General features: G+C 49.7%; 1 protein-coding gene across 2 annotated transcripts in view; it reads left to right on the top strand.

Annotated features, from left to right (window-relative positions):
- TBC1D22A (TBC1 domain family member 22A) overlaps positions 1 to 26,745 on the top strand; it is a 315,342-nt gene that overhangs the window by 88,456 nt on the left and 200,141 nt on the right. Inside the window, exons 5-7 of one of the 2 annotated variants that reach the window (XM_004279596.4) lie at positions 9,855 to 9,925; positions 22,035 to 22,163; positions 26,067 to 26,129. In XM_004279596.4, the coding sequence (XP_004279644.1) occupies positions 9,855 to 9,925; positions 22,035 to 22,163; positions 26,067 to 26,129 (263 nt within the window). The remainder of the gene's footprint in view (positions 1 to 9,854; positions 9,926 to 22,034; positions 22,164 to 26,066; positions 26,130 to 26,745) is intronic. The other variant, XM_049694610.1, reaches the window with a different exon arrangement.

Consider the following 26,745-nt stretch of genomic DNA (forward strand, 5'->3'; position numbering starts at 1 on the left):
CAAAGAGTTTCATTAAGACAAAGAGGGATGTTTTATAACGATAAGAGCTTCAACTCGTTAAGTAGAGGTACCTTTCCTAAATGTGTGTGTACCTAATAACACAGCTTCATAATGCATGAAGCAAACATTGACAAGAATAAAGAAAGAAATAGACCAATTTCCAATCGTAGGCAGAAATTTTAACACCCCTTCCTGAGTCATTGACAGGATAGGTAGATATAAAAATCAGTAAAGGGAGTATGAATAGTGGAGTCACCCAGCTGCATCTCCCTGGTGTGTAGATACCACACCCACCAGCTGAAGATGCACATTCTTTGCGAGGACGGATGGCACATTCACCAAGTAGACCACATGCGCTGCCAAAACAGGTGGTGATAATTTCAAAGGACTGAAATAACACCAAGTTCATCTGACCAAATCCTTAAATTAGAAAGCAGTCTACTGTGATACCCAGGAAATCCTCAAATATTTGGAAATTCATCAACATACTTCTAAATAACTCATGGATCAAAGAAATCACAGGGAAAACTAGAAAACGTTTCAAACTGAATGATAATGACCATACATATAAAAATGTATATGATACAGCTAAAACAATGCTTGGAGGGAAGTTTATACCTTTAAATGCCTGTGTTAGAAAAGAATAAAGGTTCAAATCAATGATCAAAGCTTCTACCTTAAGAAGCTAGGAGGAGGGTGGGGTGGGAGGAAGGGGGAGAAGAGAAAAAAAGAAGAAAAAGAAAAGAAGCTAGGAAAAGAGGAGGGAATTAAACAAAACCAAAATAAAAGAGGGGAAATAACATAAAGGTGGAAATCAGTAAACTGGAAGATGTGCAAACAAGAGCAAGGAGCAAGAACATCTAAAATTTGTTTTTTGAAAAGATCAGTGAGAGCTTGTAGTCAGACTTGACCAATGGAGAGAGAGCACGGGTTACCGGTGTCAGACACGAAAGAGGGAACACCACCACAGACCCTACAGACACTAAAGAACAAGTGGACACTGAGGACAGCTTTATGCCAATAAACTCAAGAATGTACATGAAATGGACATATTCCTTGAGAAACATGGCCTAACAAAACAGATGCAAGAGGCAACGGGAAACTCTTATATCAGTTTAAAACGTAAATTTGTAATTAAAAAACCTTCACATGAGGAAAGCGTCAGGGTCAGATGGCTTTTCCAGTGAACCCTATCTCAGGAGGAAATAATACTGATTCTCCGGAAAGTCTTTCATTCCAGAAGAGAGAGGAGAACACACGTCTCAGCTCATACTAAGGTGGCGTAGCCCCGATACTGAAACCTTACAAAGGCATTGTAAGAAACAGAAACTAGAGACCAATATTCCTGATGACTAGACAAAGATGTCTTTAAAATATGTTAGTAAGTTGACTTTTGCTTCAACCCGTGGAGGACTAGCTGTCAAAGGAATTGCTCCCCTGTTGTAACAACTGGAAAACTGCCCCCGGTACTTGAAATAGCTGCCTTGGGACCTTGTGGAACAGGTGATGCAGGACTGTGTCCCTGACGAAGGGGAACAGCAAGGCGAGCTTTCCACTTGCTCCTGTTTACAGCTGGAGGCAGCTTGCAGGCTGCAGCGCCGCTGAACCTGGCGGTCTTGCCGAGTTGAGGACTCAGGAAAGGGGGTTCCCAGAGGCCGAGACAGAGCGTGTGGAGCAGAGTGCTGGACAGGAGAGAATAGCTAGACGTAGAGCCCAGGTGTCGGCACAGCGTCCCTCCAAGTCCTTGGCCGAGTGCTGATCTTCTCACAGGTGGGGTGAGATTCCATGAGGTAGGGAAAGAGTCCCCAGAAAGCAGTCAGTCAAACAACCACCAGAGCTCACGCAGGCGTCGGCTGTGGGCTGTTGCTGGCCATCACTTGCTGCCGGTACCGGGACTGGGAAGTCGCTCTGGCCAGTAGCTGAACGTGGGAGAAACCCTGTGTGCTCAGGGCCCGCGTGCTGGAGAAAACACGCTCCGCAGGGCCTAAGTGCGGGAGAAAGCCTGCTCGGGGGAGGCGAGAGCTCAAGGGAGCTGGGGACTACCCTCTGCAGGAGCCTGGAGAACAGCCCTTGCTCCTCGATGGTCCTTCCTTCACCCTCTGCTGAAAAGGAGAGCGGCATGCCAGCTGACCAAGGAGAAATATTTATAAGACCCAGTTCCATGATCAGAGAGGGAATAAATTGATAAGTGGCACATCTGGCATTCAAAAACAAAGACAAAAACCCAGGCATGCAAGGAAATAGGAAAATATGACCTAGAACCAGAAGAAAAATCAATCATTAGAAACAGACCCATGGATCAATAATAAAATTATTATGAGCAACCCAATAAAAAGATGGGTAAAAGATTTCAGTATAAACTTCATAAAAGGTATAAAAATGGCCAGAAAGCACGTGAAAATCGGTTCAACGTGCAACATCATTACTCATCACAGAATGGCTAATTAAAACTGTAATGAGATACCATTTAACATTTAGTAGAATGATGAAAATTAAAGACCGACGTAACACTAAATTTTGACCAGGACTGGAGCAGTGAAAACTTTCCTGCATTAATGGTGGAAAGTGTAAAATGGTTCAACCACTTCGGAGAACCACATGGCAGTTTTTTTAAATAAGGTTAAAGGTGGATCTGTCCTGTGACCCAGCAGTTCCGCTGCTTCATATTTGCCTGATAGAATTGGAAACATCCACCCATAAAGCAGGTACCCACAGGAACGTGCATAGCAGCTTTTTCACGGAGGAAAGCTTGTAAATAGCCCAGGCATCTGTGAGCAGGTGGATACCTAAACAGGTGGTGATATATTCATAGCAAAGAATACTGTCCCTGCTTGTAAAGAAGGAACTACCGCTACACGCATGACTCTGACAGACACATTATGAGCAGAGAGGTAGGACACAAATGAGGGCATCCCGTGTGTAGTATTTACGTGAATTTTAAGGACAGGCAGAGCTAATCTGTGGTGATAGATACCAGAAAGGGGTTAGCTCGGAGTGGGGGGCAAGGAGGTACTAGATGAGGGTGAGAGGAGTGTTCTCAGTCTTGTTGGGGGGCTATATTCATTCTTTTATTGTGTATAAATTACACTTCAATTAAAAATGTGACACCTGCCCCCTCCACCAAAAAAAAAAAAGAAAAAAGAAACACCTCTGAAGGGCCGGAGGGAGGAATTGGTCTTGCATCTCTCCAGTACTTACTGCCAAGCAATCGCAAGGCACTGCCTCAGGACAGACAAGCAGGAGAATCATGGGGTCTGACCTCCAGGAACTCATAAGCCCCCTCTAGGAGGTGAGACTGATGCTCCTGGCGTGGCCCTGAAGGTGGGCGGGCTCCGGGCTCTGGGCTCCAGGTGGCACTCACAGAAGAGGGAAGTGAGTGAGGGCTGGAGTCGTCAGGAAGGTGTCCTAGGTCTGGAAGAGGCTGAGCTGGGCCTGGAAGGCTGGGTGGATTTTGAAAAGTTGGAGGTAAAGGTGGAGATGGACAGGAACTTTGTAGAAACACAGCAGGGTAGACAATGAAAGGTAGGTCTCAGCATCCTTGAGCCCGCTCCCTGAACCCCTCCCCAAGTCTGGCTGTGCTTCTCGATTCCTGTGTGTGCTGGCAGAAATACTCAGTGCGGCTACATTCTCTTCTCTGTTGTTCTCTTTTCATAATTTAGAGAAGTTTATTCTATATCCACCCACAAAACGATACCCATTCTTTTCCATGGCAACATTGTCGTCCAGTGGGGATGTAACAGGGTTTTTAATCATCTCTCTATTAATAGACACTTTGTTTCTAATTTTCCATTATGATTGTACTCAGATGCTAACACCCTTGTGTATAATCCTTGGGTACCTTTGCAGACATCCTTGTCGAATAGGTTTCTTCAAGTGAAGTTGCTGCTCAAACATTATACACCATTAAAATTTGACCAACAAAAAAATTATATCAATATACACTCTTACCAAACTATAAGAGAGTGGCTGTTTACCCAGAATCTCATCAATATTGGGCATTATTTAAGATTCTAACTTTTGACAAGTGTCTTGTTTTAATAATGTAGTTTGTTCTTTGATCACCATTAAGGTTACGTGCCTAGTTTTGTACATTTATTAGCCATTTCTGTCTCCTGTGAATTTTCCATTTTTCTGTAGATTGATCACTCTTACTTTTTTATGTGTTCTTTACATATTAGTGATGTTAACCTTTTAATATTTTATGTTGCATGTGTAGTTTTCAGATCTGTCATTTGTTTTTTTTAACGTAGTTTCTTTCACTGTACAGTCATTTTAAACTTTTATATAGTTAATTTGTTAAGCTTTTTATTTATAGTTTCTGAGATTTGTGTCTTGCTTCGGAAGACCTTTTTCCCATCCCACAGACAGCAAGATATTCTCTTATATTTTCTTGTATTTTAAAAATCATTCCTTTATACACATGTTGCATTTACATCTTTGGGTCTTTAATCATCTGGAAATACGTTTTTGTGTGGTAAGATATATGTTCTAAATTACTTCTCTGATAATAGATACTATATTGTTGGGACGTCATTAGTTGGTGGGCCCCTTGATTTGAAATGCTCTTTTTATCACAACTAAATACAGGTTTGATGTGAACCACTTATTCTGTTACACTTCTCTCTCTCTTCATTTTAGCTTTGCTCGTAGAATCCTTATGTCTTAATTACTGTAGTCCTAGTATACATTTTCTTATCCGTTAATGCAAATTCTTTTACGTTATTCTTTCTGGAAATTTTATTGGCTGCTCTTATGCATTTGCTCCTCCAGATGAACTTCAGGTCAGCTAATTACGTTTCCGTCTATCCTGAAACTTACATGCAGTCTATCCTGTTGGAATTTGGATTGGCTTTGCTTTGAATTTAAAGATGGACAGTTGACAGCATTGTGATTTTGAGTCTTAGATCCAGTCTTCTGTGTCTTCTTGTTTTTATCTCCTAAGTTTCTCTTTGGCCACTGCCCTTCTCTCACTGTCACCATCCTAGCCACCGTCACCTCTGCCTTGGGCTTCCTAAGTAGCCCCTTAAGTGGGCTCTTCGGGGCCACTGGCCCCTCTGATCCTTTTTCCACTGTGGTCAAGGCTTTGCATAAGCTGTTCGCTGGGCCCAGAATATTCCGCTTCGGGCCCCCTCTTCTCTCAGGTGATCTCTCCGCGTCTCTAGGTCTTAGTTCGGTTCTCATGTCCTCAAGGAGACCTCCCTAACTGGGTACACCTTCCCACTGAGGGCTTCACTGTGCTGTTCACCTCATCTTTTAAGCGCTTTATCCAGTCGTGATCTTACATTTGCCATGACCTTGGAGTGGGAGGTGAGTTCCCTGCTCCTGGGGGCTGTGTGGTGGTCACTTGAGTAATTCCCCTACCGCTGGCCTTGTGCCTGGCCCCGTGGATGTGTTCCTTAAATACTTGTTGATGTCAGTCATTGAGCTCAGTGTTTTCCTCTGTTTCTTTATGTCTTTAAGTAAAACCCCTATAGTTTTCTTCATATGGTGTTGTGTATTTCTTGTTAAGGTTGTGCCTGCCCAGTTTTCTATCTGTTTTGTCAGTGGTGACAAGCTATTGATTTTTGTCCCTTGCATCTGCCCGTCTTGCTGGACTCAGAACCCTGGTTCCTGCCTGTCTCCTGGTGCTGCCGGCCTCTCTGCTGGCTTCGTCCTCAGGCTGGTTGGATTCTAGGTGGCTGTCGCAGTCCCCAGCCTGACCTCTGACCCGAGCAACATTCAGAGGAGGCAAGAGAGGGTTACCTCCGACACTTTTCCCAAGAGCCAGGAGGAGCTTTCTCAGAAGCCCCCAGCTAATTTGCTCTCTCTTCTCAGTGGTTCACATAGGGTCCCAGGCCCATTGCCGGATCAGTCACCGGTGAGGGCGTGGCTTAGCTCCAAACCAGCCAACCCGGTCTAAGTTTAGAGTGAGGCAGGCGGGTTCAGCCTCCCCTGGGCTGCCGGGGGTGGTCACTTTGCATAACCAGGATTCTCCTGGAAAGGTGGAAGGGGCGAATGGGCCCCGGGGTGAAAGTCCACACCTGACATCTGTCAGAGCAGTCCTGTTACTTCTCCCATCCACTCATTCCAACACCATAATAAAGTTATAATATAAGATTTCCTGATGCGGAACCATCCTTTCATTCCTGGAGTAAATCCTACTGGTGTCTGCTGTTCTTTGGATATCCAGTTGTGTTTTTTTTTTTTTTTTTCCCCATAGTTTTTATTGGGCCAGGGGCTGCTTGACACTCATTACTTTTCCAAATGCTTGGTCTTCAGTCCAGTGGTTATCCTGCTTGTTCTCTTTATTTTATTTTATTTTATTTTTTTAACATCTTTATTGGGGTATAATTGCTTTACAATGGTGTGTTAGTTTCTGCTTTATAACAAAGTGAATCAGTCATACATAAACATATGTTCCCATATGTCTTCCCTGTTGCGTCTCCCTCCCTCCCACCCTCCCCATCCCACCCCTCCAGGCTGTCACAAAGCACCGAGCCAATATCCCTGTGCCATGCGGCTGCTTCCCACTAGCTATCTACCTTACTGCGTTTGTTAGTGTGTATATGCCCATGACTCTCTCTCGCCCTGTCACAGCTCACCCTTCCCCCTCCCCATAACCTTAAGTCCGTTCTCTAAGAGGTCTGCGTCTTTATTCCTGCTTTACCCCTAGGTTCTTCATGACATTTTTTTCTTAAATTCCATATATATGTGTTAGCATACGGTATTTGTCTTTTTCTTTCTGACTTACTTCACTCTGTATGACAGACTCTAGGTCTGTCCACCTCATTACAAATAGCTCAATTTCGTTTCTTTTTATGGCTGAGTAATATTCCATTGTATATATGTGCCACATCTTCTTTATCCATTCATCCGATGACGGGCACTTAGGTTGTTTCCATCTCCGGGCTATTGTAAATAGAGCTGCAATGAACATTTTGGTACATGACTCTTTTTGAATTTTGGTTTTCTCAGGGTATATGCCCAGTAGTGGGATTGCTGGGTCATATGGTAGTTCTATTTGTAGTTTTTTAAGGAACCTCCATACTGTTCTCCATAGTGGCTGAACCAATTCACATTCCCACCAGCAGTGCAAGAGTGTTCCCTTTTCTCCACACCCTCTCCAGCATTTATTGTTTCTAGATTTTTTGATGATGGCCATTCTGACTGGTGTGAGATGATATCTCATTGTAGTTTTGATTTGCATTTCTCTAATGATTAATGATGTTGAGCATTCTTTCATGTGTTTGTTGGCAGTCTGTATATCTTCTTTGGAGAAATGTCTATTTAGGTCTTCTGCCCATTTTTGGATTGGGTTGTTTGTTTTCTTGTTATTGAGCTGCATGAGCTGCTTGTAAATTTTGGAGATTAATCCTTTGTCGGTTGCTTCATTTGCAAATATTTTCTCCCATTCTGAGGGTTGTCTTTTGGTCTTGTTTATGGTTTCCTTTGCTGTGCAAAAGCTTTGAAGTTTCATTAGGTCCCATTTGTTTATTTTTCTTTTTATTTCCATTACTCTAGGAGGTGGGTCAGAAAGGATCTTGCTTTGATTTATGTCATAGAGTGTTCTGCCTATGTTTTCCTCTAAGAGTTTGATAGTTTCTGGCCTTACATTTAGGTCTTTAATCCATTTTGAGCTTATTTTTGTGTATGGTGTTAGGGAGTGATCTAATCTCATACTTTTACATGTACCTGTCCAGTTTTCCCAGCACCACTTATTGAAGAGGCTGTCCTTTCTCCATTGTACATTACTGCCACCTTTATCAAAGATAAGGTGTCCATATGTGCATGGGTTTATCTCTGGGCTTTCTATCCTGTTCCATTGATCTATCTTTCTGTTTTTGTGCCAGTACCATACCGTCTTGATGACTGTAGCTTTGTAGTATAGTCTGAAGTCAGGGAGCCTGATTCCTCCAGTTCCTTCTTTCGTTCTCAAGATTGCTTTGGCTATTCGGGGTCTTTTGTGTTTCCATACAAATTGTGAAATTTTTTGTTCTAGTTCTGTGAAAAATGCCAGTGGTAGTTTGATAGGGATTGCATTGAATCTATAGATTGCTTTGGGTAGTAGAGTCATTTTCACAATGTTGATTCTTCCAATCCAAGAACATGGTATATCTCTCCATCTATTTATATCATCTTTAATTTCTTTCATCAGTGTCTTATAATTTTCTGCATACAGGTCTTTTGTCTCCTTAGGTAGGTTTATTCCTAGATATTTTATTCTTTTTGTTGCAGTGGTAAATGGGAGTGTTTTCTTGATTTCACTTTCAGATTTTTCATCATTAGTGTATAGGAATGCCAGAGATTTCTGTGCATTAATTTTGTATCCTGCCAGTTGTGTTTTGATCTAAGATTTCGATCTTGTCTGTGTTCCAAGAAACCTTCTTAGTAATGGAAGTTAATCGTGGGGAAGGACTCCGGGACGTGAAGGTCACTTGGTTCCTGTGCCGCCACGGCCAAGTCACCTAACCTCTCTGAGACTGTTCCTCATTCACCTTGTAGGATTGCGGCCCTAATGAACTCAAGCTGTTTGGAGGATCAAATAATATATATGAAAAAGCTTCTTTTAAACACCCGAGCTCACACAATGTCAGAACTGTGTCTCATGCTGTCTATTTAAGGTACCATTTTTATGAGTTTCTTTCATGAAGAGAGAGAACATTAACGACTGAGATTTCTCTCGGCTTTCTTCATAAACGATCGTCAGAAAGCCAGGCTCATGCAGTCAGAGGGGCCCTGGGAACATGATTGGCAAACATTGCGTTATTGGTGTTCCTGCTTTTCATAATATCCTTAGGGAACTGGGGAAGATTTGATATTTTCTGAGATTGCCGTAAAATGCAAGTTATCGCTGGTAACGTTGCCCAATTATTCTGTACTTATTTTACTTAGACTTTAGTAATTGGAAAAAGATTAGATGCCAGGACTTTGTATTTTGTTGATTATATTACCAAAGTCTTCTCTTTAATCATTTCTTTTATTCCTAGTATTAATCATTAGCTCTGAGCTGTTAGGTGGAGGACCTAATGGTGGATTCCTAACTTAAAGGAAAGAAATAATTACTTCAGTTTCTGTGGCATTGAGTGTTATCTATCTACAAATTGAAATGTGTTCTCTAGCCGTTCAGGGCATGTGATGGAGACACTGGAGGAGACCCAGGTCAGACAGAATTCAGGGGCCCTTATCCTTGTCCCACCCCCCCTGGCCCAGGCTGTGCCCCATCCTGCCCTTCGTCCAGGCTCCTCTGCCCCTGCCAGCCCCGCCCCTCTGTGACACCCCCCCCCCCGCCCCCATAGGTGTTCGTTAGGGCAGCAGTGACTCGTACTCTTTAAACTTGATTGTCCTTGGTGTGTGTAATACGCTACATCCTTATCAGTGCTGTGTAGACACAAGCGTATCTCCGTGAAGGAATGTCTTTCAAAACCAGTCCTGGGAAAAACACCTCACAGTAGGTCTTCTTAAACAGTAAGTGGTGAGAGTGACATGGGATGAAAGAAAGATGTGAAGTTGGGAGGGGGAGGGAGTGAGAGAGAGAGAGAGAAGGAAGGAAGAGGGTGGGAAGGAAGGAGGAGTGGAAGGAAGCCGAGTCCTCTGGACCTCACCTGTCTTGGTGTCTCCAGGATCACGGGGGTGTGTTTAGCAATCACGTGCTAAGATTTAAATGTAAACAGGTCACGTTTAGCTTTGCTTGAATAGAGTGGAAACTTCTCTCGTCTGTTGAGAACAGTCAGTATCTGGAATTTTTATCATTTAGGTTCAGTGTGGTTTCATGTCCGGGGCTCTTTGGCCCCTAGTAACTGGTGGAGGACGTTACCACACAGTGGAAGGTTTGCTTGCTGTTTGTAACCCTGTTCCTGTCTCTTTTCTGTCAACAGAAGAATTGCGGAAGTTGAGCTGGTCCGGGATCCCGAAGCCCGTCCGTGCCATCACGTGGAAGCTGCTCTCGGTGAGTCCCCCCGGGCCCACCTGCCCGCGCCTCTTCCTCCCGCGAGGACGGGCTCCCCTGGCCTGGCCAGGCTCCCGGCCCTGTCACGTGCCCTGTCTGTGCCGTGGTGATCTGGGCCTTTGCCGGGGCCAAGATGGCATTTCCCATCCTTTGCTTAATTTCAAGCTTGGTTTGACAAGGCTGGCAGAAAATGAGGATAAGTCATAATTTATGACAGCTGTATTCTTTTTCTCTGATTTTATTGGTTTTTAAATCTTTGTGGTATTTCCAAACCTGTGGTATAGAAAAGTTCCAGCATAGAAAATTATTTCAACTCTGAGGGTCCAAACAGGGAAATATGTTTGAGGATTTTTTTTTAAATGTTAGTAACCACGACATTAGGAACAGTTTGTGTCTGTGTGATGGAGGCTGGAGTTGTGGCTTGCTCGCCCCTAGTGCTGAGCTGCCGGTCGTGGAGGCTTCTGGGGAAGCTCGGGTGCTGGTGCTTCACCTGAGTCCGTGTCAGAAGCGAGCTTGGCCCTGCTGAGAATTTCAGAATAGTTTATTGACAGCTTTCTTCCCCTTTCCTTTTTGTATTATTTTTGGAGCTAAGTTACTAAGGACCCCTAAGAGTTTACTCTAAATTGCGTCTGACTTTCAGTATTTAAGACTCTTTCTCGCTAATGAGTCTTGATAAATTTGCAGCTTAGTACCTCGTAATCCTAATTGCAGATGCAGCTCTGAATGGTGAATATTTATTGAGTAAATATTCTCTTGCAATTAAAATTAGACCTACTGCAGTTGCTTATGTTTTTGTTGTTTTTTATTTTAAGTGTTTGTATCCAGTTTTCCAAATGTCCTCTAAGATAGGTTACAGGAAGTTTGGATGAAAATACCTTTAAGAGCCTCTGTTGCGGTTTTGTCTTTGTTAAGGGTGTGCTGCACCTGGTGGAAAGTCCTCCGTGAATTACGTTGTCCTGTCCTCTTTCCTTTCGTTCTCAGCCTCTGCGGGTCATGGTTTAGGTCCCCTCATGTGCTGCCCAGTGATTGACCTGGAAGAAGGGCCAGCTGGGACTCAGTGGACAGAGGGGCAGAAGAGGAGATAGCACAGGCTCCACTTGGCTGATCTGAAGGGATGGGGGGAGGTGGGGAGAGCCTGTAACCAGGAGTGCTGGGGATGCAGGTGACAGAAAGTCCAGCCTGCTCACGCACATTTATTCACTTAACCACCACTGATTACAGGGGCCCTTTGCCTGGAAGCAGAGGGGAATTAGACACTAGTCCACCACAGTGGGTTGGGGTGCTTGGGTTTGGTCAGGGGTGCAGCAGGGTTTGCTCTGGGGACCACAGACTGTGGGATGTATGGGATGCAGGCGGGCACTGTGGGCGAGAGGAGGGCAGCAGTGTAAGTGCCGAGGGCACACGTACTGGGGGGAGGCCTTCACTCCCAGGGTCTGCAGGTGGTGGTGGTGGGTGAGAGGTGGGGGGGAAAGGACAGAGATGAGTGGGGCAGTTCTGACTTTCTTAGGCTTGCGTTGATGGCTGAGTTAAAAAAAAAAAAAAAAAAGGGCGTTGGGGTCAATGAGCAGACCCTGTCCTTCCAAAGGGGGGGCACCAAGAAAGAGGGGGCCGTTCCAGGGCAGTGCAGACTCACGCAGTGCCAGACAGGGCTTCTTGGAGAAGGTGGGATGCTTCTGTGGCATCTCGAAGGGGGTGTCAGGGCTCCTCCGGAGAGGGAGATGAGGAGTCACGTGGCCTGGGGCACGCAGCAGAGGCAGGGCCAGCAGGAGTCAAGGCCGAGGTGAGCCAGCTCCCCAGGAACCAGCAGGCTGAGCCCTTGGGCGAGGGAGGGGATGGGGAGGCACGTGGAGCTGGAACCAGGGGAGGCCGGCGCTCAGGGGCCACACCCCGAAGGCTTGAAGTGGGGGGCTGGGGGGCTGCGTTTCTGGTGAAGCCAGGAGCCTCTTGCAGGGGCCGTTGGTTGGCTTATCCGTTCATTTGATCAGTATTTATCGAGCGTTTTCCGTGTCTCAGGCACTGTGTGTGATGCCAGGAGGTAGCAGGGAAGGGAAAACGACCACGTCCCATCCCTCACGGGGTCTGCGGAACAGGGTGGAGTCCCTGCCTTCCTCTGCTGCCCCCAGGACACAGCTGGATCTCACTGCACGGAAAGGAGCCCATCTTCCCAGGAGCCCATGTCCCCAGTGCGCTATCTCCCGCTCTCTTTCTTTGCTTTTTCAGTTGTTTTGCAAACATTTATCGAGTGCTTGCTGTGTGCCAGACTGAGCACGTGCGAGAGATTCCTCTGGAAGCGGTGGTCTGTGCCCCTTGGAAGGGGGTTAGAGCTGGGGCAGGGAGAACAGGAGGGGGAGGAGGGGGTCCAGGGCTGCAGGTGTGGGTGGGGCTCGGGCAGTTGAGGAGAAAGCCAGGGTGGGCGCCTTGGAACTGTGCTCACTGACAGTCCAGGCCTGTGCGGGCGAGCAGGGGTGACACCCCAGCCTACAGGGCTCCTGGGCTGCACGTGGTGCAGCCACGGGGGCAGGGAGGGGGCTCTGGGCACCCGGGGGCAGGGAACCCAGCGGGTTGAGGGGTGTTGGTCAGAGCCGGGTGCGGACAGGCGGAAGGAGGTCGGACCGTGGGCGCGGTCACCTCCTGTCCTGTAAACCGGACCCGGGGGCTTGTTTCTGAGGCTTCCGCTCATGCCCCGGGTGCTCCCCGGCGGTCAGCCTCAGCACGTGTCCCGTGGCAGGCCGTGGCAGGAAGCGCAGGCGCTCAGTGAACCCTGCCCCTCACGCAGCCCTGGTCCAGCAGATGTTTCTCGTGGGTCTGCCCTCAGCTGGGCCCTGTGCAAGCGCCAGTCCCAAGGGCGTCACGGGGACGGCGGGGAGAGAACCCTGCGGGCGCCTAGGCCGCGGGGGTGGGCTGTGTGTGGAGGAGGGGGTCTCTGCAGTCAGGGCTGCCTCTCGGTCGTTCTCTGTCTCTGAGGGTCTCACCCAGCCTGACACTCCTCTCTCCTGGGAGGGAAGCTCTCGCAGATCCTGAGGTTTGGGCCCATGAAACAGATCCGAGCCTTGGGTGGACTGAGGTGTCAGGGTTGGTACCGACTCCGGCTCGCTGTGACACGGGGTCTGCTGAGTGCCCACCCCAGGCTGAGCAGCAGGGACGTGGCGGTTTCAGGTCACCTCTTGACCTTTTGTGGCTTTCCATTCTCGGTCCACATTCGTGTCGCCTGGGCAGCTTGGGAAATACTGCTATCTGGGTTCCCTAGGGGTTCTCAGGCGGGCCCGGGGTTGGTGACTGCTGCTCCAGGACACTCTGGCCCCACGTGGGACAGGGCAGGGCACCCCCGAGCCCGCTGGCAGACAGGGCGCTGAGGGCGGCGCACCTGGGCAGAGGTGCTGGGCGGGGGAGCGGCTGGGCCTGACTCAGCCGGGTCGTGCGGTCCGGGGCTCAGCCGCCGGGGCGGAGGTGGGTGTCCCAGCCCCCTCGGTGTCCAGGATCAAGAGTTGAACCCAGGATCGGGAAGAATTTACACTCTGTCCAGTTTAGAAAGACCACCAACCGCGGCTGAACTTGAATATGAGTCTAGTTCAAGACGTGGCTAACGAATGACTTTCCCGACACGTTCAAGATTTGTCGTTAACACCATCCTGGTGGCTCGTGGACGAGTACTGTTCTTAACTGATGAGTAGGAAATGCTGCTTTAATGAAGAAAGATGGGAAACTTGGCTCTGGTCACTTATGGAGAGCTAACACATGCTCTAGAACTTTCCATTAAACCACCACTGACGCTGGTTGACATTGAAATTCCATCCAAGCCGTGCAGTAACTTCTAAAAATTAATCCTGTAGAGACTGATTTATTTAAAACAGATAACCAGACAGGACCTGCTGTATAGCACAGGGAATTCTGCTCAATATTCTGTAATAACCTAAATGGGAAAAGCACTTGAAAAAGAATGGATACATGTATATGTATAACTGAATCACTTTGCTGTACACCTGAAACTAACACAGCATTGTTAATCAACTATACTCCAATATAAAATAAAAGTTTAAAGAATTTAAAAAAATTAGTGCTGTAGAAAATCATATTTTTGACTCTTAAAAATAACCATTTCAGGGGCTTCCCTGGTGGTGCAGCGGTTGAGAGTCCGCCTGCCGATGCAGGGGACACGGGTTCGTGCCCCGGTCCGGGAAGATCCCACATGCCACGGAGCGGCTGGGCCCGTGAGCCACGGCCGCTGAGCCTGCGCGTCCGGAGCCTGTGCTCCGCAACGGGAGAGGCCACAGCAGTGAGAGGCCTGCGTACCACAAAAAAAACCCAAAAACTATTTCAGAAACATTGAACAGAAACAAAGTAAACACTTGACATTTATGCTAGTCAGTAGTATGGTTAGAAATGATCAGTGAAACTCTGGTATCATCTTTCCTTCTTTCAATATATTGAGGTGAGTTTGCACGTGAACCCAGCAGGAGGGAGCGATTTGATGTTTGTGTCACGGGGACAATTTTGATATAAGTATATGCATGCATTGTTTTACATTTATGATTAGTGTTTTTATAGCATGCTAATACAGCAATTAAGTTTTCTGTAGTTCTGTCATTTAAAATTCAGTGCATACTTGAATATATTTCATTTGCATAATTTCCAGTCTTGCTTAATTACCTAGGGGCCTCAACTTGCATATGTGTGTTTTCCTTTAGGAACGGGAACGTCAGGAATATGTGTGGGGTTTTTTATTGCCCGTGTCCCCGTTTTGATACCCTTGCCTTTTAGGAGTTGTTTTGGTACGTTAGTTAACGTTTGGGGGTGGCGAGAATTTCTGGGTACTCGTTCACATTCACTAAGAATCCTTTGGTGGCACTGCAGGTGATCTGCATAAGGCTGTCCACTCTGACCCCGGCTGACACCGGGCTGGCCCCACTGCCCTGGCCTGGCACACACGTCCATGCCCCTCCTGTGCCAGGCTGTTTCGGGCTTGCCCAGGGCCAGCCAGGACATGCTGCCTTGTGTGCTCCATGCGGCTCCGTCACCTTTCTCAGGGTGTCTGTGTCTGTCCCTCTCCACCTCCATCCTCTCGTGCATCACCAAACCCAACCCTGAGCAGTACTGGGCCAGCACAGCCCTACTTCTCATCAATTAGCTTAGACACGTCCTCCCCAGCCCCCAGGGCAGGGGCGCTCCTTGGGCGTGACGGTGTCCTTGCACATCTGTTGACATCATTTGTTCATCCACCAAGTATCTATGGAGCGTCTGTTGTGTACAGACAGTATCCTGAGCCCCTGGGGGCTGTCTGTGAACAAAAGGGGTGACGGTTCCTGCCCCGGTGGAGCTGGCGTTCTCGTGGGATGACACAAGCAGTAAACGCAACAAGTAAACTTCACAGTATCTTCCAAGGAGCTGAGTGCTGCAGAACAGAACGCGAGCAAAAAGTAGGGGGGATCCTGAGGGTGAGGTCGGCGGCCGGGGCGACACCTGTGAGCAGGCACTTGGGTGGGGGGGAGGGACGTGGCCACGCAGGGTCTGGGGCAGCGCGTCCAGGTTCCTGGGTTCTTTGGAGAGGGATGTACCAACTCCAGCAGCGCGTGGGCCCTCGGGACGCGGTGCAGACCAGGCGGCCCTGCTGCCTGGAGCCGTGCTTGGACGTTGAGGGTAAGCAGCAGAAACTAGCAGCGTCCTCGGCCCCGATGCCGAGAGGAGGGGCCGCTCCTGTGGAAGGGCCAAGGCGGCGCCCGAGCCTGGAGCCCAGACCGAGCGTGTGGGAGCTGGCCCTGCAGAGGGGCAGGAGGAGGGCGGGCGGCTTCATCAGGCCCGGCAGGTTCCGTTCCAGGCGCCGTGGCTCCTGCCGTCCGCGCTGCAGCCTGTCCTCGGAGCTGAAAGATCCTCCTGTACACGAAGGTGCACAGCCGAGTTCCCATAACATTTTACCGACAGAAGTATCCTGTGGGCTGGACGTGGCCTGTGGGTGGTAGTTTGCTGACCCTGATGCAGAGGAGAAGGGCCCCGGGCAGAGGGAGCAGCGAACTCAGAGGGGCCACGAGCCAGGGTGAGTGAGGGAAGGGGAGGGGAGAGTGTCCCCCGGCTGCGAGCTGGGGAGGGCTGGGCTGGGGGGGCGGGAGGGCAGGCGCGAGCACACTGAGAGGGGGCAGGGGCCCTGGGGCGCGGTGCTGGGCGGTCCGGTCCTTCTTTTCCACAGCAGCGCTGGCAGGCGTGCGGGGATGGCCTGACGGGTGGGGAGAGAAGCAGGGCCTGGTCCACCGGCAGCCGGCCGCCGCAGCATCCCTGCATCCCGGTGCTGTCAGGGGACGTGTGTGTGTGGCAACGTGGTGGCGGGGGACTCGGTCCCTGCTTCTGTGAACGAAGCCAGGTGGCCCCGAGCAGGTGGGGCCTCAGGTGGGCCGGCTTTGCCTTCAGTCCCCCACCAGGTCCGCGTGCCTCTGGGGCCCGTTTCCTCACCTGGGAACAGGGTTGGCGTCGGCCTGTGTGCGCCGGCGAGGGTTAGAGGCAGGTCTGTGTGTCGCCTGGTGAAGAGCAACACAGTCACCCGTGACTGTGGCAGTTTTAGGACAAAGAAAAAGAAGTAAACCCTGGAAATCGTTACTCTCCAGGAGGTGACAGAGACTTGACATGGCAGTGAGGCCAGCCTGGGCGTGGCCGATGCCCCTGGTCCCAGACGGATTCTCTGAAGCTGTGACTTCCCTCGGGGGGGGCAGGGCTGGGAGCCCAGCAGGAAGGGGGCTCTGTGCTGGGGCCCCCCCAGGCCGGCATGTTCCAGGTGGTGCTGGCTACAGAGGCCGTGTCCTGAGCCGCTCAGCTTTGCCGGCTGGCACGTGGAGGCTCTGCGGGCGGGCCCGGCACTTCCGTCCACACTGCGGGCTCCCGTTTGTTTTTGGCGCTGGTGTAATTCCGTGAGGCGGTCTGCTCTTTGGAACACAGATGCCTCACTTGACCAGAAAATAGAGGCAGGTGGGAACCGCGGCCACTCCTTTCCTCGGTAGTAGGGCCGCTCACTATCTGACTCTCATGTATTGTCAGATGGACCTGCTGCTCTGGGAATGGGCCCCTTTCCGACCAACGGTAATCAGTTGAAGCCGTGTGAGGGCAGGTGTTCTCCATGGGGGCTTCTCCTCGCTGTTGGGGAAGGTGGAGGGCAGGTGACACCTTGTGCCGAGGCTGCTGGGATGTAAATTGCTACACCTCCAGGCAGTGTCACTTGGAAAAAAAGGCATCAGGAGCCTTAAATGTAGCCCGTATCCCTTGGCGCTAACGATGCACTTGTAGAAATATTACTGCTCACGGCCACGTATTGTAGAATACTGGACAATTGGAAGTTGTCAAAACGTTCGGAAATCGAGGAAAGGTTAGATAGAAATCCGTATAAAGAAATACATATGGTGGAAGGCTACGCAGCCTTGGGGATCAGTGGTTTTAGAGCAGGGGTTGGCAAGCTTTTTCTGTAAGGGGCTGCAGAGCAAGTGTTTCAGCATGTGTTTCAGTGGGTCACATGGTCTCTTTCCGACCACTCAGCTCTACCTCGGTTGTGTGCAGCCATACACGTGAGCAAACGGGCGTGGCTGTGTGCTGCCAAAGTTCTGTGTATAGAAATGGGCAGTGGGCTGGCATTTGCCGACTCCTGTGGTGGAACAATACGACGTGACAGCGGTAATATGGTCATGATTTGAAGTTGAGATACATAAGCACGGAATGTTGGAGAGGAAATTTCCTTCAAAAGGACTAGTCATTAAAAGTAAATTGGGCTTCGTTAAAGTCAGGAACTTCTCTTCATCCAGAGACATCACTAGTAGGGAGAAAAGGCAAACCATGGGGACGAGGAGGAGATGCTTGCAAAGGGCTCACGTCAGCCTACATGTGGCAGGTGCTTATGCATCAGGAGGAGAGAGGAGGACCACCTGACGGGAGGGAAAGGGGCTGCACTCAGATGACGTACACGGCATCCTTCAATCCACTGGAGATGCAGGTGAAAACTGCATTCTGATAGCTACCTCCGTGAACCCATCGGGATGGCCAAAATGAAAAGATGTCTGATACCAAGTGTTGGTAAGGATGTAGGGCAGTGGGCGTTCCCATGCGCTCCGAATGGGAGTGTAATCGCTTTGGAAGATTCTTTAGCAAAATCTGTCAGAGGTATGCCCACCTAGCAGTTCTGTTCCCAGGTGTATACTTAACAAAATGCGTATCGTGCATTATAAAAGGCAGGTACAAGAGTGTTTATCCCAAAAACCTGGTAACAACCCAGATGTCTGTTAACAGACGGATTTTGTACATGGAGATATTATGCAACAGTGAAAATTTTATTTTATTGTTTTTTTATTTTTGGCTATGTCAGGTCTTAGTTGCGGCACGTGGGATCTTCGTTGCGGTGTGCTGGCTTCTCTGTAGTTGTGGCATGCGGGTTTTCTCTCTCTAGTTGAGGCATGCAGGCTCAGTAGTTGTGGCACGTGGGCTTAGTTGCCCCGTGACATATGGGATCTTAGTTCCCCGATCAGGGATCGAACCCGCGTCCCCTGCGTTGGAAGGCGGATTCTTTACCAGTGGACCACCAGGGAAGTCCCACAACAGTGAAAATTAACTACTGTTTTTGTGTTACAAAATGAATGAATTTTTCAAACATAATGCTGAGTTTAAGCAACGAGCCAAAAAAAGATTCTATGTATATAAAGTTCAGAAATAGGCAGAATTTATCCAGGTGTCAGGAGTCAGGGAGGTACCTCTGACACCAGATCAGGAGGTAAGGGTCAGTGGTTGGAAGGCTCCCAAAGGGCCCTGAGACAGGTTCAATCTACGATCATTCACACACACTTTTTGGGAGTGCACGTGCACACACACGTTATGTTTCAGTACAAGTTTATTAAAAAGTTTAAATGGTGTGATCCAAATGTGATAAAACAAATGTGCATGAGTGTGTAATCTGTAATACAGAACAACTGCTAATGGAGATGCCTTAGAGAACTAAAGGGGATGCGTGTGCTCACACAGCTGAGAAGATGTGGCTGGACTTAGGTTGATTTCATCATCAAGGCGACTGAGCTCAGCTCTTCTTGAGTCAGCTCTTCATGGTGGACCTGCAGCTCGTGGTTCTCCCTCGTGGTCACAGAGTGGCTGCTGCAGCTCCAGACTGTGCACATTCTCTTTGATTCACAAGCAGCAGCAAAGAAGGCCCCGGGCCTGGCTTTTGTGCCTGCATCGCGTCCCCCCCTTTACCCCTGAGCCTGCCGGTCACTGGCTGGTGGGATGGTGTAGCTGTTTAGCTTATTAGTCCATCAAGACCTGTCCTGAAGGAAGGGGATTACCCACCTTCAGGTGGCACATGGGTTGAGACTAGGAAGACGCAGTTCCCAGAGGCTCTTCAGGGCTCTGTTTGAACAAAGGATGCATAGATGTTTAGCAGTAAGCACAGTGACTTTGACTTTGGATGTGAAAGTGCTTTAAAACGCAGAAAGCACTGCAGGGGATGTATTGGTTCATTTTTCACTCATACATGAATGCACTCAGTGAAAACTTGGGTGCCTGCCATGTGGCTGGCACAGTGAGGGGCTGGCTCTGCAGAGCCTCGTGCCGGGTGCTGCTGGGGCGCTGCGTGAGCAGCCTCTTCGAGGGTCAGGTCTAGCCTCTGGAGGGAGCGACGTTGAAGGGACACTCGAGGGATAGGCTTTAAACGTTAGGAAGAAAGCAAGGAGAAAACACTTCTTACAGGGGACGCAAGGACCACTAAATATAAAAGAAAAACTTTGTCCATTGGACTTCATGAAAATGTGAAACTTCTGTTGTTTGAGACATAAAAAGGCAAGCCACAGGCTAGGAGAGTATAATCACAGTGCATATATTTGACAGAAAGACTCGCGTCTCGAATGTATACAGCACTCATAAAACTCACTAAGAAGACAAGCAACTGATTAAAAAACTGGGCAAAAGATGTGAACAGACGTTTCACCAGAGAAGAGAAGCAGTGGCAGAAGGGTTTGTGAACAGACGCTCAACATCATGAATCATTCGGGAAATGAAATTAGAAGCCCTCGACAGAGTGACTGATATTAGAGGTTGACAATACTGAGTGTCAGGGAGGGTGTGGAACGTCTGAGATTCTCAGGCATTGTTAGTTGGGATGGAAAATGGTATCATCCTTCTGGGAGAGGATCTGGCAGTGTCTTAGAAAACTAAACATACACCTACATTGTGACCCAGTAACTCTGCTCCTGGGTATCTACCCAGGAGAAATCAAACTGTATATTCATAAAAATCTTGTGCAAGAGTATTTATGACAAGCGTTATTTAAAATAACCCCAAACTAGAAACAACTCAAATGATCAGCAAAGAGTGAATGGCTTAACAAACTGGTAAATAGCCATACCCTGGAAATTCCACCTGGGGAGAAAGAGGAGGCCACTGTTGGTTCCTGAAAGAATCTCAGAAGACAGCAGGCTATCATACGGCATTTGTCTTTCCCTTTCCGACTTACTTCACTTAGTATGATCATCTCTAGGTCTATCCACGTTGCTGCAAATGGCATTATTTCGTTCTTTTTTATGGCTGAGTAGTATTCCATTGAATATATGTACCACATCTTCTTTATCCATTCATCTGTTGAAATCTAAAATATGGCACAAATGAACTTATCTACAAAACAGGAACAAACTCACAGACATAGAGATCAGACTTGTGGTTGCCAAGGGGGGTGGCGGGGAGGGAAGGACTGGGAGTTTGGGGTTGGTAGATGCAGATTATTCCATATAGAATGGATAAACAACAAGGTCCTACTGTTGAGCACCGGGAACTAGAGCCATTCTCCTGGGATAAACCATAGTGGAAAAGAATATAAAAAAAGAGTGTCTATAGGTGTATAACTGAGTCACTGCTGTACAGCAGAAATTAATACAACACTGTAAATCAACTATACTTCAGTTAAAAAGAAGCCAGCAGGCCGAGTGAAGGAAACCTTGCCCCCAGGCACAGGTCCACATGATTCCACTTACGGGTGATTCTAGGGCGGCAGCCGCGACCTGTGGGGAAGAGGGGGTGGGGGGACCGCAGAGGGCACTGGGGCGGTTTTGGGGCGATGACACTGCTCCATTCTTCACGGGGGCAGCTGTCGCACGGCTGTACCCCTTTGTCAGATGTCATGGAACCGTTTCCTGAAAAGAGGCACCTTCTGTTTTATCCCTGGTGTGGTGGTAATGTTGACTGAAAAGTAGAAAATGTAAGACAGGAGTCTGGGCTCTTCACGGCCACCCTTTGCTGCCTGCCGGACCCTTTCTGAGTCTGTATGGGGCCTGCGGCTGCCAGAGCCCAGGAGTCTTTGGAGAGAGGAGAAAATGTGCGTGAGAATTTACACATATGTGTGCGTACACACACACACACACACACACACACACAAGCATACGCACGTGTATGTATATATATGCATGCGTATGTGTGTACGTGGACACACATACACACACATGTATGCACACACACATGTATAGTTGTAGGGCCTACACACTTCTGAGCTCTCCGTGGTGTCCAAGGCATTTAGAGAAGGGGGCTTTCATCTCTCAGTTGTGCTCTAGATGAGCGCGGTAAATGCCAGCCTGCTGCGCCGGCTCCGGCCCACTCCTGTACGGCTGCAGGTGGAGTTCCATCACCTCGGTGGAGGCTGCAGACGCCTGAGCCCAGACCCCATGGAGTGCGGTTGGGGGTGATACTTCCATGGGGCTCAGCTCACTGCTTTTCTTTGTGTCTCTTTCTTCACAACTCATTTGTCCTCCCCTCTGTGTCAGATTTCAGAGCGCCAGGCTCGTTTAAGATGTGAGCCTTTGGGGCTTCCCTGGTGGCGCAGTGCTTGAGAGTCCGCCTGCCGATGCAGGGGACGCAGGTTTGTGCCCCGGTCCGGGAAGATCCCACATGCCGCGGAGCGGCTGGGCCCGTGAGCCATGGCCGCTGGGCCTGCGCATCCGGAGCCTGTGCTCCGCAACGGGAGAGGCCACAACAGTGAGAGGCCCGTGTGCCGCAAAAAAAAAAAAAAAAAAAAAAAAAAGATGTGAGCCTTTTGATTACAAACTGCTTTCTCACAGAGACTCCAGGAGTTACCATTAACCGTATGTACTTTTCTTGTTTGTTTTTTCTCACGCAGGGTTACCTTCCTGCCAACGTAGACCGAAGACCAGCCACGCTCCAAAGAAAACAGAAAGAATATTTTGCTTTTATTGATCACTATTATGATTCTAGGACGGATGAAGTTCACCAGGACACATACAGACAGGTGGGGATACTTCTTCTTTTTCTTGTCACTTGAGCCACTCGGTGACGTCTGCCTTCTTGGAGGAAATGGTTTATCTGGTAAGTTCCTGATTGGGTCACAGATCTTTATTTTCTAGTAAAGAAATAAACTTGAAAGCAAATAATGGTGAATTCCCGCTGATGCTAGCACCTTGCGCATCTCCAGTTCCTTCTGCAAAAGTGGGAAAGGGGCTCTTAATTGGAGCCACAGAACAGGTAGCCCAGACCCCTCGCCGTGCACTGAGATCCTCCCCGCCGACCCCCGCCCCGCCCTGGGTGGAGGGTGTCTTGTGACTCAGCGAGCGGCCGTCTCACCAGAAGGTCAGGAGCACACATTTGTCTGGGTCGGGTCCGACGTGTGAGTCCCCTGGGCCCCGTGGGCCTGTCCGCTGCTGCTGTCAGGGACGTGATGTAGGTCGAGGGGAGCCGTGCTGCTCGGCTTGGTTCTGGGGACACACAGTTCAGTCCATGGCAGAGGTGTAGCCAGCTTATAAGTCTGCTATTTAGTTTAATACAAAATGGGTATAATTATGGCTTCTTGAATAGTCAGTTGACAGTGTGCATGATGGGAAAGATACTTAAAATTGATTTACGGTTCATGGTGTATCCAGAATTTGCTGTGAGAATCCCTCGAAGCCTTTATAATTCTCGTCTTTGTAATTTGTGAGAATTCAGAATGGTTTGTGCTGCAGTGGAACCACCTTTTGGTGGTTAGGAATGGCCTTGTATCCTGACATGAACTTCTGATTTCCCTGATGCGTGTCAGTATGGAGTATTTCCTCTTGGAAACCCGACCTCTAGGTGGATGAGAGTTGCCGAATTTTTCCCCCTCAGATGTGGGATACCCACATCTCCTTGTCAGTTTGGTGTAGCGCTGTCAAAAGGTCCAAGACAGGCCTTAGCGCTGATTGCTGACCACAGGTTCTTTAAGTTAAATGGATTGCTGAAAGGCATCTTCCCCACACAGACACGTGGCAGCTCTGCAGGAAGAGTGACTCGTTTGGGGGCGGGGGGAGATGGGGCCGGGACCCGCTTCCGTCACCTCCCAGGGCGGGGCCTTCTCTGCGTCTGGCCCCTGCGGCCCACACTGGGGCTTGTCCTCTGTCTCCCACCCGGGTGGCTCCCAGGCCACACGGTGCTGCCACCCGTCACTCTGGGAAACTGATTTGTGATACAGATCGCATTTGGATTGGATTAGGGAAATACTAGCTTACCTGGTTTGTTTTTCCACTTCACTGGTTTTAGGGAATGGGTACATTTGGTATTGTGTTGCATGTATTTTTGCTGTGTGTGGTTTTTTTTTTTTTTAATTTATTTATTTACTTTTGGCTGCGTTGGGTCTTTGTTGCTGCGCTCGGGCTTTCTCTAGTTGCGGCGAGCGGGGGCTACTCTTCGTTCGGTGTGCGGGCTTCTCGTTGCGGTGGCTTCTGTTGTTGTGGAGCATGGGCTCTAGGCGCGTGGGCTTCAGTAGTTGTGGCACGCAGGCTCAGTAGTTGTGGCTCACGGGCTCTAGAGCGCAGGCTCAGTAGTTGTGGTGCACGGGCTTAGTTGGTCCGCAGCATGTGGGATCTTCCCGGACCAGGGCTCGAACCTGTGTCCCCTGCATTGGCAGGTGGTTTCTTAACTGCTCCGCCACCAGGGAAGTCACTTTGCTGGTTTTTATTCCAAAAAAAGACGCCCAAAGGATGGCACGAGCGTCTATCAGCAAGATTTACCAGGCTGCATTCTATTATGAATTTCTTGAGGGAAAGTTAATTAAAAATGGGTTGCATATATCTTTATTCATTACTGTGACAGGTAATAAAAAGCTCCTGTGTTACTGTGAGTCCCCCACATGTTCCTCCATTACTATAATTGAGCAGTGGAAGCTGTGGCAGTGTCTCCCGTGGGCCTGCTCGCTTTGTGCTGCGCACACACGCCTCTTGGAGGTGGGCCCTGAGCCGTCCTGGCGCGGCCGTTTCAGGCGCTCTGTTTAGCTCAAGGTGGAGCCAGCCTGGGTTTGGGGCTTGGGCACCCTGGTCTCTCCCCGCTGCCCGCTCACGGTGTTTGACCCATGAACTGACCTTAGCCGGCCGTCTGCCCCGAGGGGTGTGGCCTGGCCTTCCCACAGCACTGGGAGGCCGCAGGGGGCCAGGGTCCCCTGTCTGCTTCCCTGTCCTTTTTCTGTCCTCTGTTCATTTGAGTTCTGTGTTTACTCTTTGGGTGAAGATGTCCCATCCACAGCACACAGAGTCGGTCAGAGCTAAAGGTTCATCTGTGTGTCCTCCCCGCTCTGCGGGTTCTGCAGACTTCGTGGCCGCCCGACCGGCTCAGTCCTGTATGGGGGGCGGGGCACACAGAGCCGCTGCTGGTGTGCACCATCCTGTCCCCCAGCGAACGCACGACGGGCAGCTCTTCTGTCATGTGGGCCGTGCTGGCCCTCGGCGTGCCGGGGACAGACGCGTGCCCACGTGACTCTGATGGCATGTGATCAGTGCTCTGAGGGCGACCCTAGGGGACGCCCTGGTCAAAGGCTGAGAAGGTTCAGGGCTCCCGCTAGCGGCCAGCTGCAGCCTTCCGACCCCACCAGCCTGGAATGTTCCCTCCTGTCCTCCCCGTCCAGGCCTCCTTCCCTCAGCTTGCTAGATTCCTCCCCGCGTTGCTCGGTGGGCTTGAGAATGCTTATTTCTTGCCTTCTCTGATGCCTCCTCCTCTCCTCTCCAACTGTCCTTCTCACTCTCCCTGCCGCCTCATCGTCCACGCTCCCTCAGCACTTCAGTCTGCTGGCCCCTGGCCCAGCTCGTACCCTGAGCAATCTCATCCCCTCCCTTGGTACCACTGATGGGCAGCTGATTTCCAGGTTCTCCCCTGAGGGAAGAGCTCAGGCGGGAACCTGTGAGTGCAAAAACAATTCCCACGTCTCAGAGCCGTGCAGCTGATGGAGCTCTGGGGGCTGTTGGTCCACCTTCCTGTTGGATCTTCCCCAGTAGCCCTTTGAGGGACGTGGCAGGTGTCTAATAGGCGAGGATGCTGAGCCCCAGAGCCTGGTGAGGGACCCAAGGCCACGGTGCTGGCGAGGCAGAGTGAGGAGACTCCCAGGCCCTGTGGATCTCAGAACCCTCGTGGTCACGGGCAAGGACGGGGGATGAACCTGAATCGTAGGCTCCCCACGGCGTTAAGATGTGCACGTCTTCCCTCGGCCTGTTTGGGCCATTTTCCTGGGTTGCGTGGGGATGGTGATAGCGTTGGCCGCTGTGGGGTGCTCGTGTAGGGCGTTGAGGGCCGGCCTGGATGCCAGCTCAAGCCCTGAACGACCGTACTTGGTCGCGTCTTGAACCCGCAGCTGTGCTGCTCCGCGGTGTGGGGGACTTTGTCACGACTCTCATGTCAGATGGTGGTCAGGCGGGGATCGGCTGATTCCACCAGAGGTTTTTAAATGCGTCCTCTGAAAAGTGCCCTGGGTCCCCCAAGGATTTTGTAAAGTGGAGAAAACTGTGGCCGGGGTTCGAAGAAGGAGCCGTCCCAGTTGAACGCTTGTACACTGTTGATGTGCTTGAATCGCCCCCCGTGTCAGAGGCTGGAAATCAGTGTTTGCTAATTGCTGTGGATCCTGTTACTGCACAGCCGAGGGCCTGCTCTGCTCCTAATCACGCAGCCGCCACTGGGCTGGAAAGCGTGGAACAAGCCTGTCGTGCTAGGACCGGGGGCGGGGAGGGGGGCCCAGGCAGACGGAACCTGCCTCTCCTCCACGGGAGAACACGTGACACAGAATTTGTCTTCTCAGAGAGAGCAGAACGAGACCCGGAGCAAATCCGTTGCTGTCATTAAGCATCACCCTCTAATCATAATGCCTGTCATGATGTTCAGCATCTTTTAACATACATGTGTCTTTCTCCTCCATCTGCAGATCCACATAGACATCCCTCGAATGAGTCCTGAAGCGTTAATACTTCAACCCAAAGTGACAGAGGTAAGAGCTGGGATCCGGAAGTTCCCTTTCTTGGAGGGAGATGGGTGCCCACCGTCCTAGTGGCTCTCCCCATGGCAGGTGTGGGGATGGCCCCTGGGGACAGAATCGCCAACCGGAATTGCTAACTGTTCTTTAACTATTTTTATTGTGCAGTACAGGTGTGTACAGAAGAACTTAGTTGGAGTTGTGTATGTAGTTTACACTCCCGAGTCCACCACCCAGTTTAGAACCGAGACGCCCACTCGAGTGAGACTGATAGTGTGGAAGCCACCTGCTGTTCTCACTCGTCTCCAGGCCCCTCCCCAGGAGATGACCTCTCTCCTGACCCGTATCTGTGATTCTTCACGCCTTTAACACATGTCACGTGACACTGGGAAAGCCGTGTTCTGGAGCCGGATCATTCCTCTGTGTAGTCTGATCTCTGCAACTTGGCTTTTTTCATCTACATTATTTTCTTAGATTCAGCTAATCTCTGTGTCTAGTTATTTAAATATTCCACACTTTCTGTTGCCTTTTTTCCTGTTGGTGGACATTTGGGTTGTTTCTGTGGTTTGCTATTGGGAATAGTGTTGCCTGGAAGCTGCACGTGCAGTTATGCAGATGCCCCCTGGCAGGG

This window comes from Orcinus orca, chromosome 11, assembly GCF_937001465.1.
Source record: "Orcinus orca chromosome 11, mOrcOrc1.1, whole genome shotgun sequence".
Taxonomy (NCBI): domain Eukaryota; kingdom Metazoa; phylum Chordata; class Mammalia; order Artiodactyla; family Delphinidae; genus Orcinus; species Orcinus orca.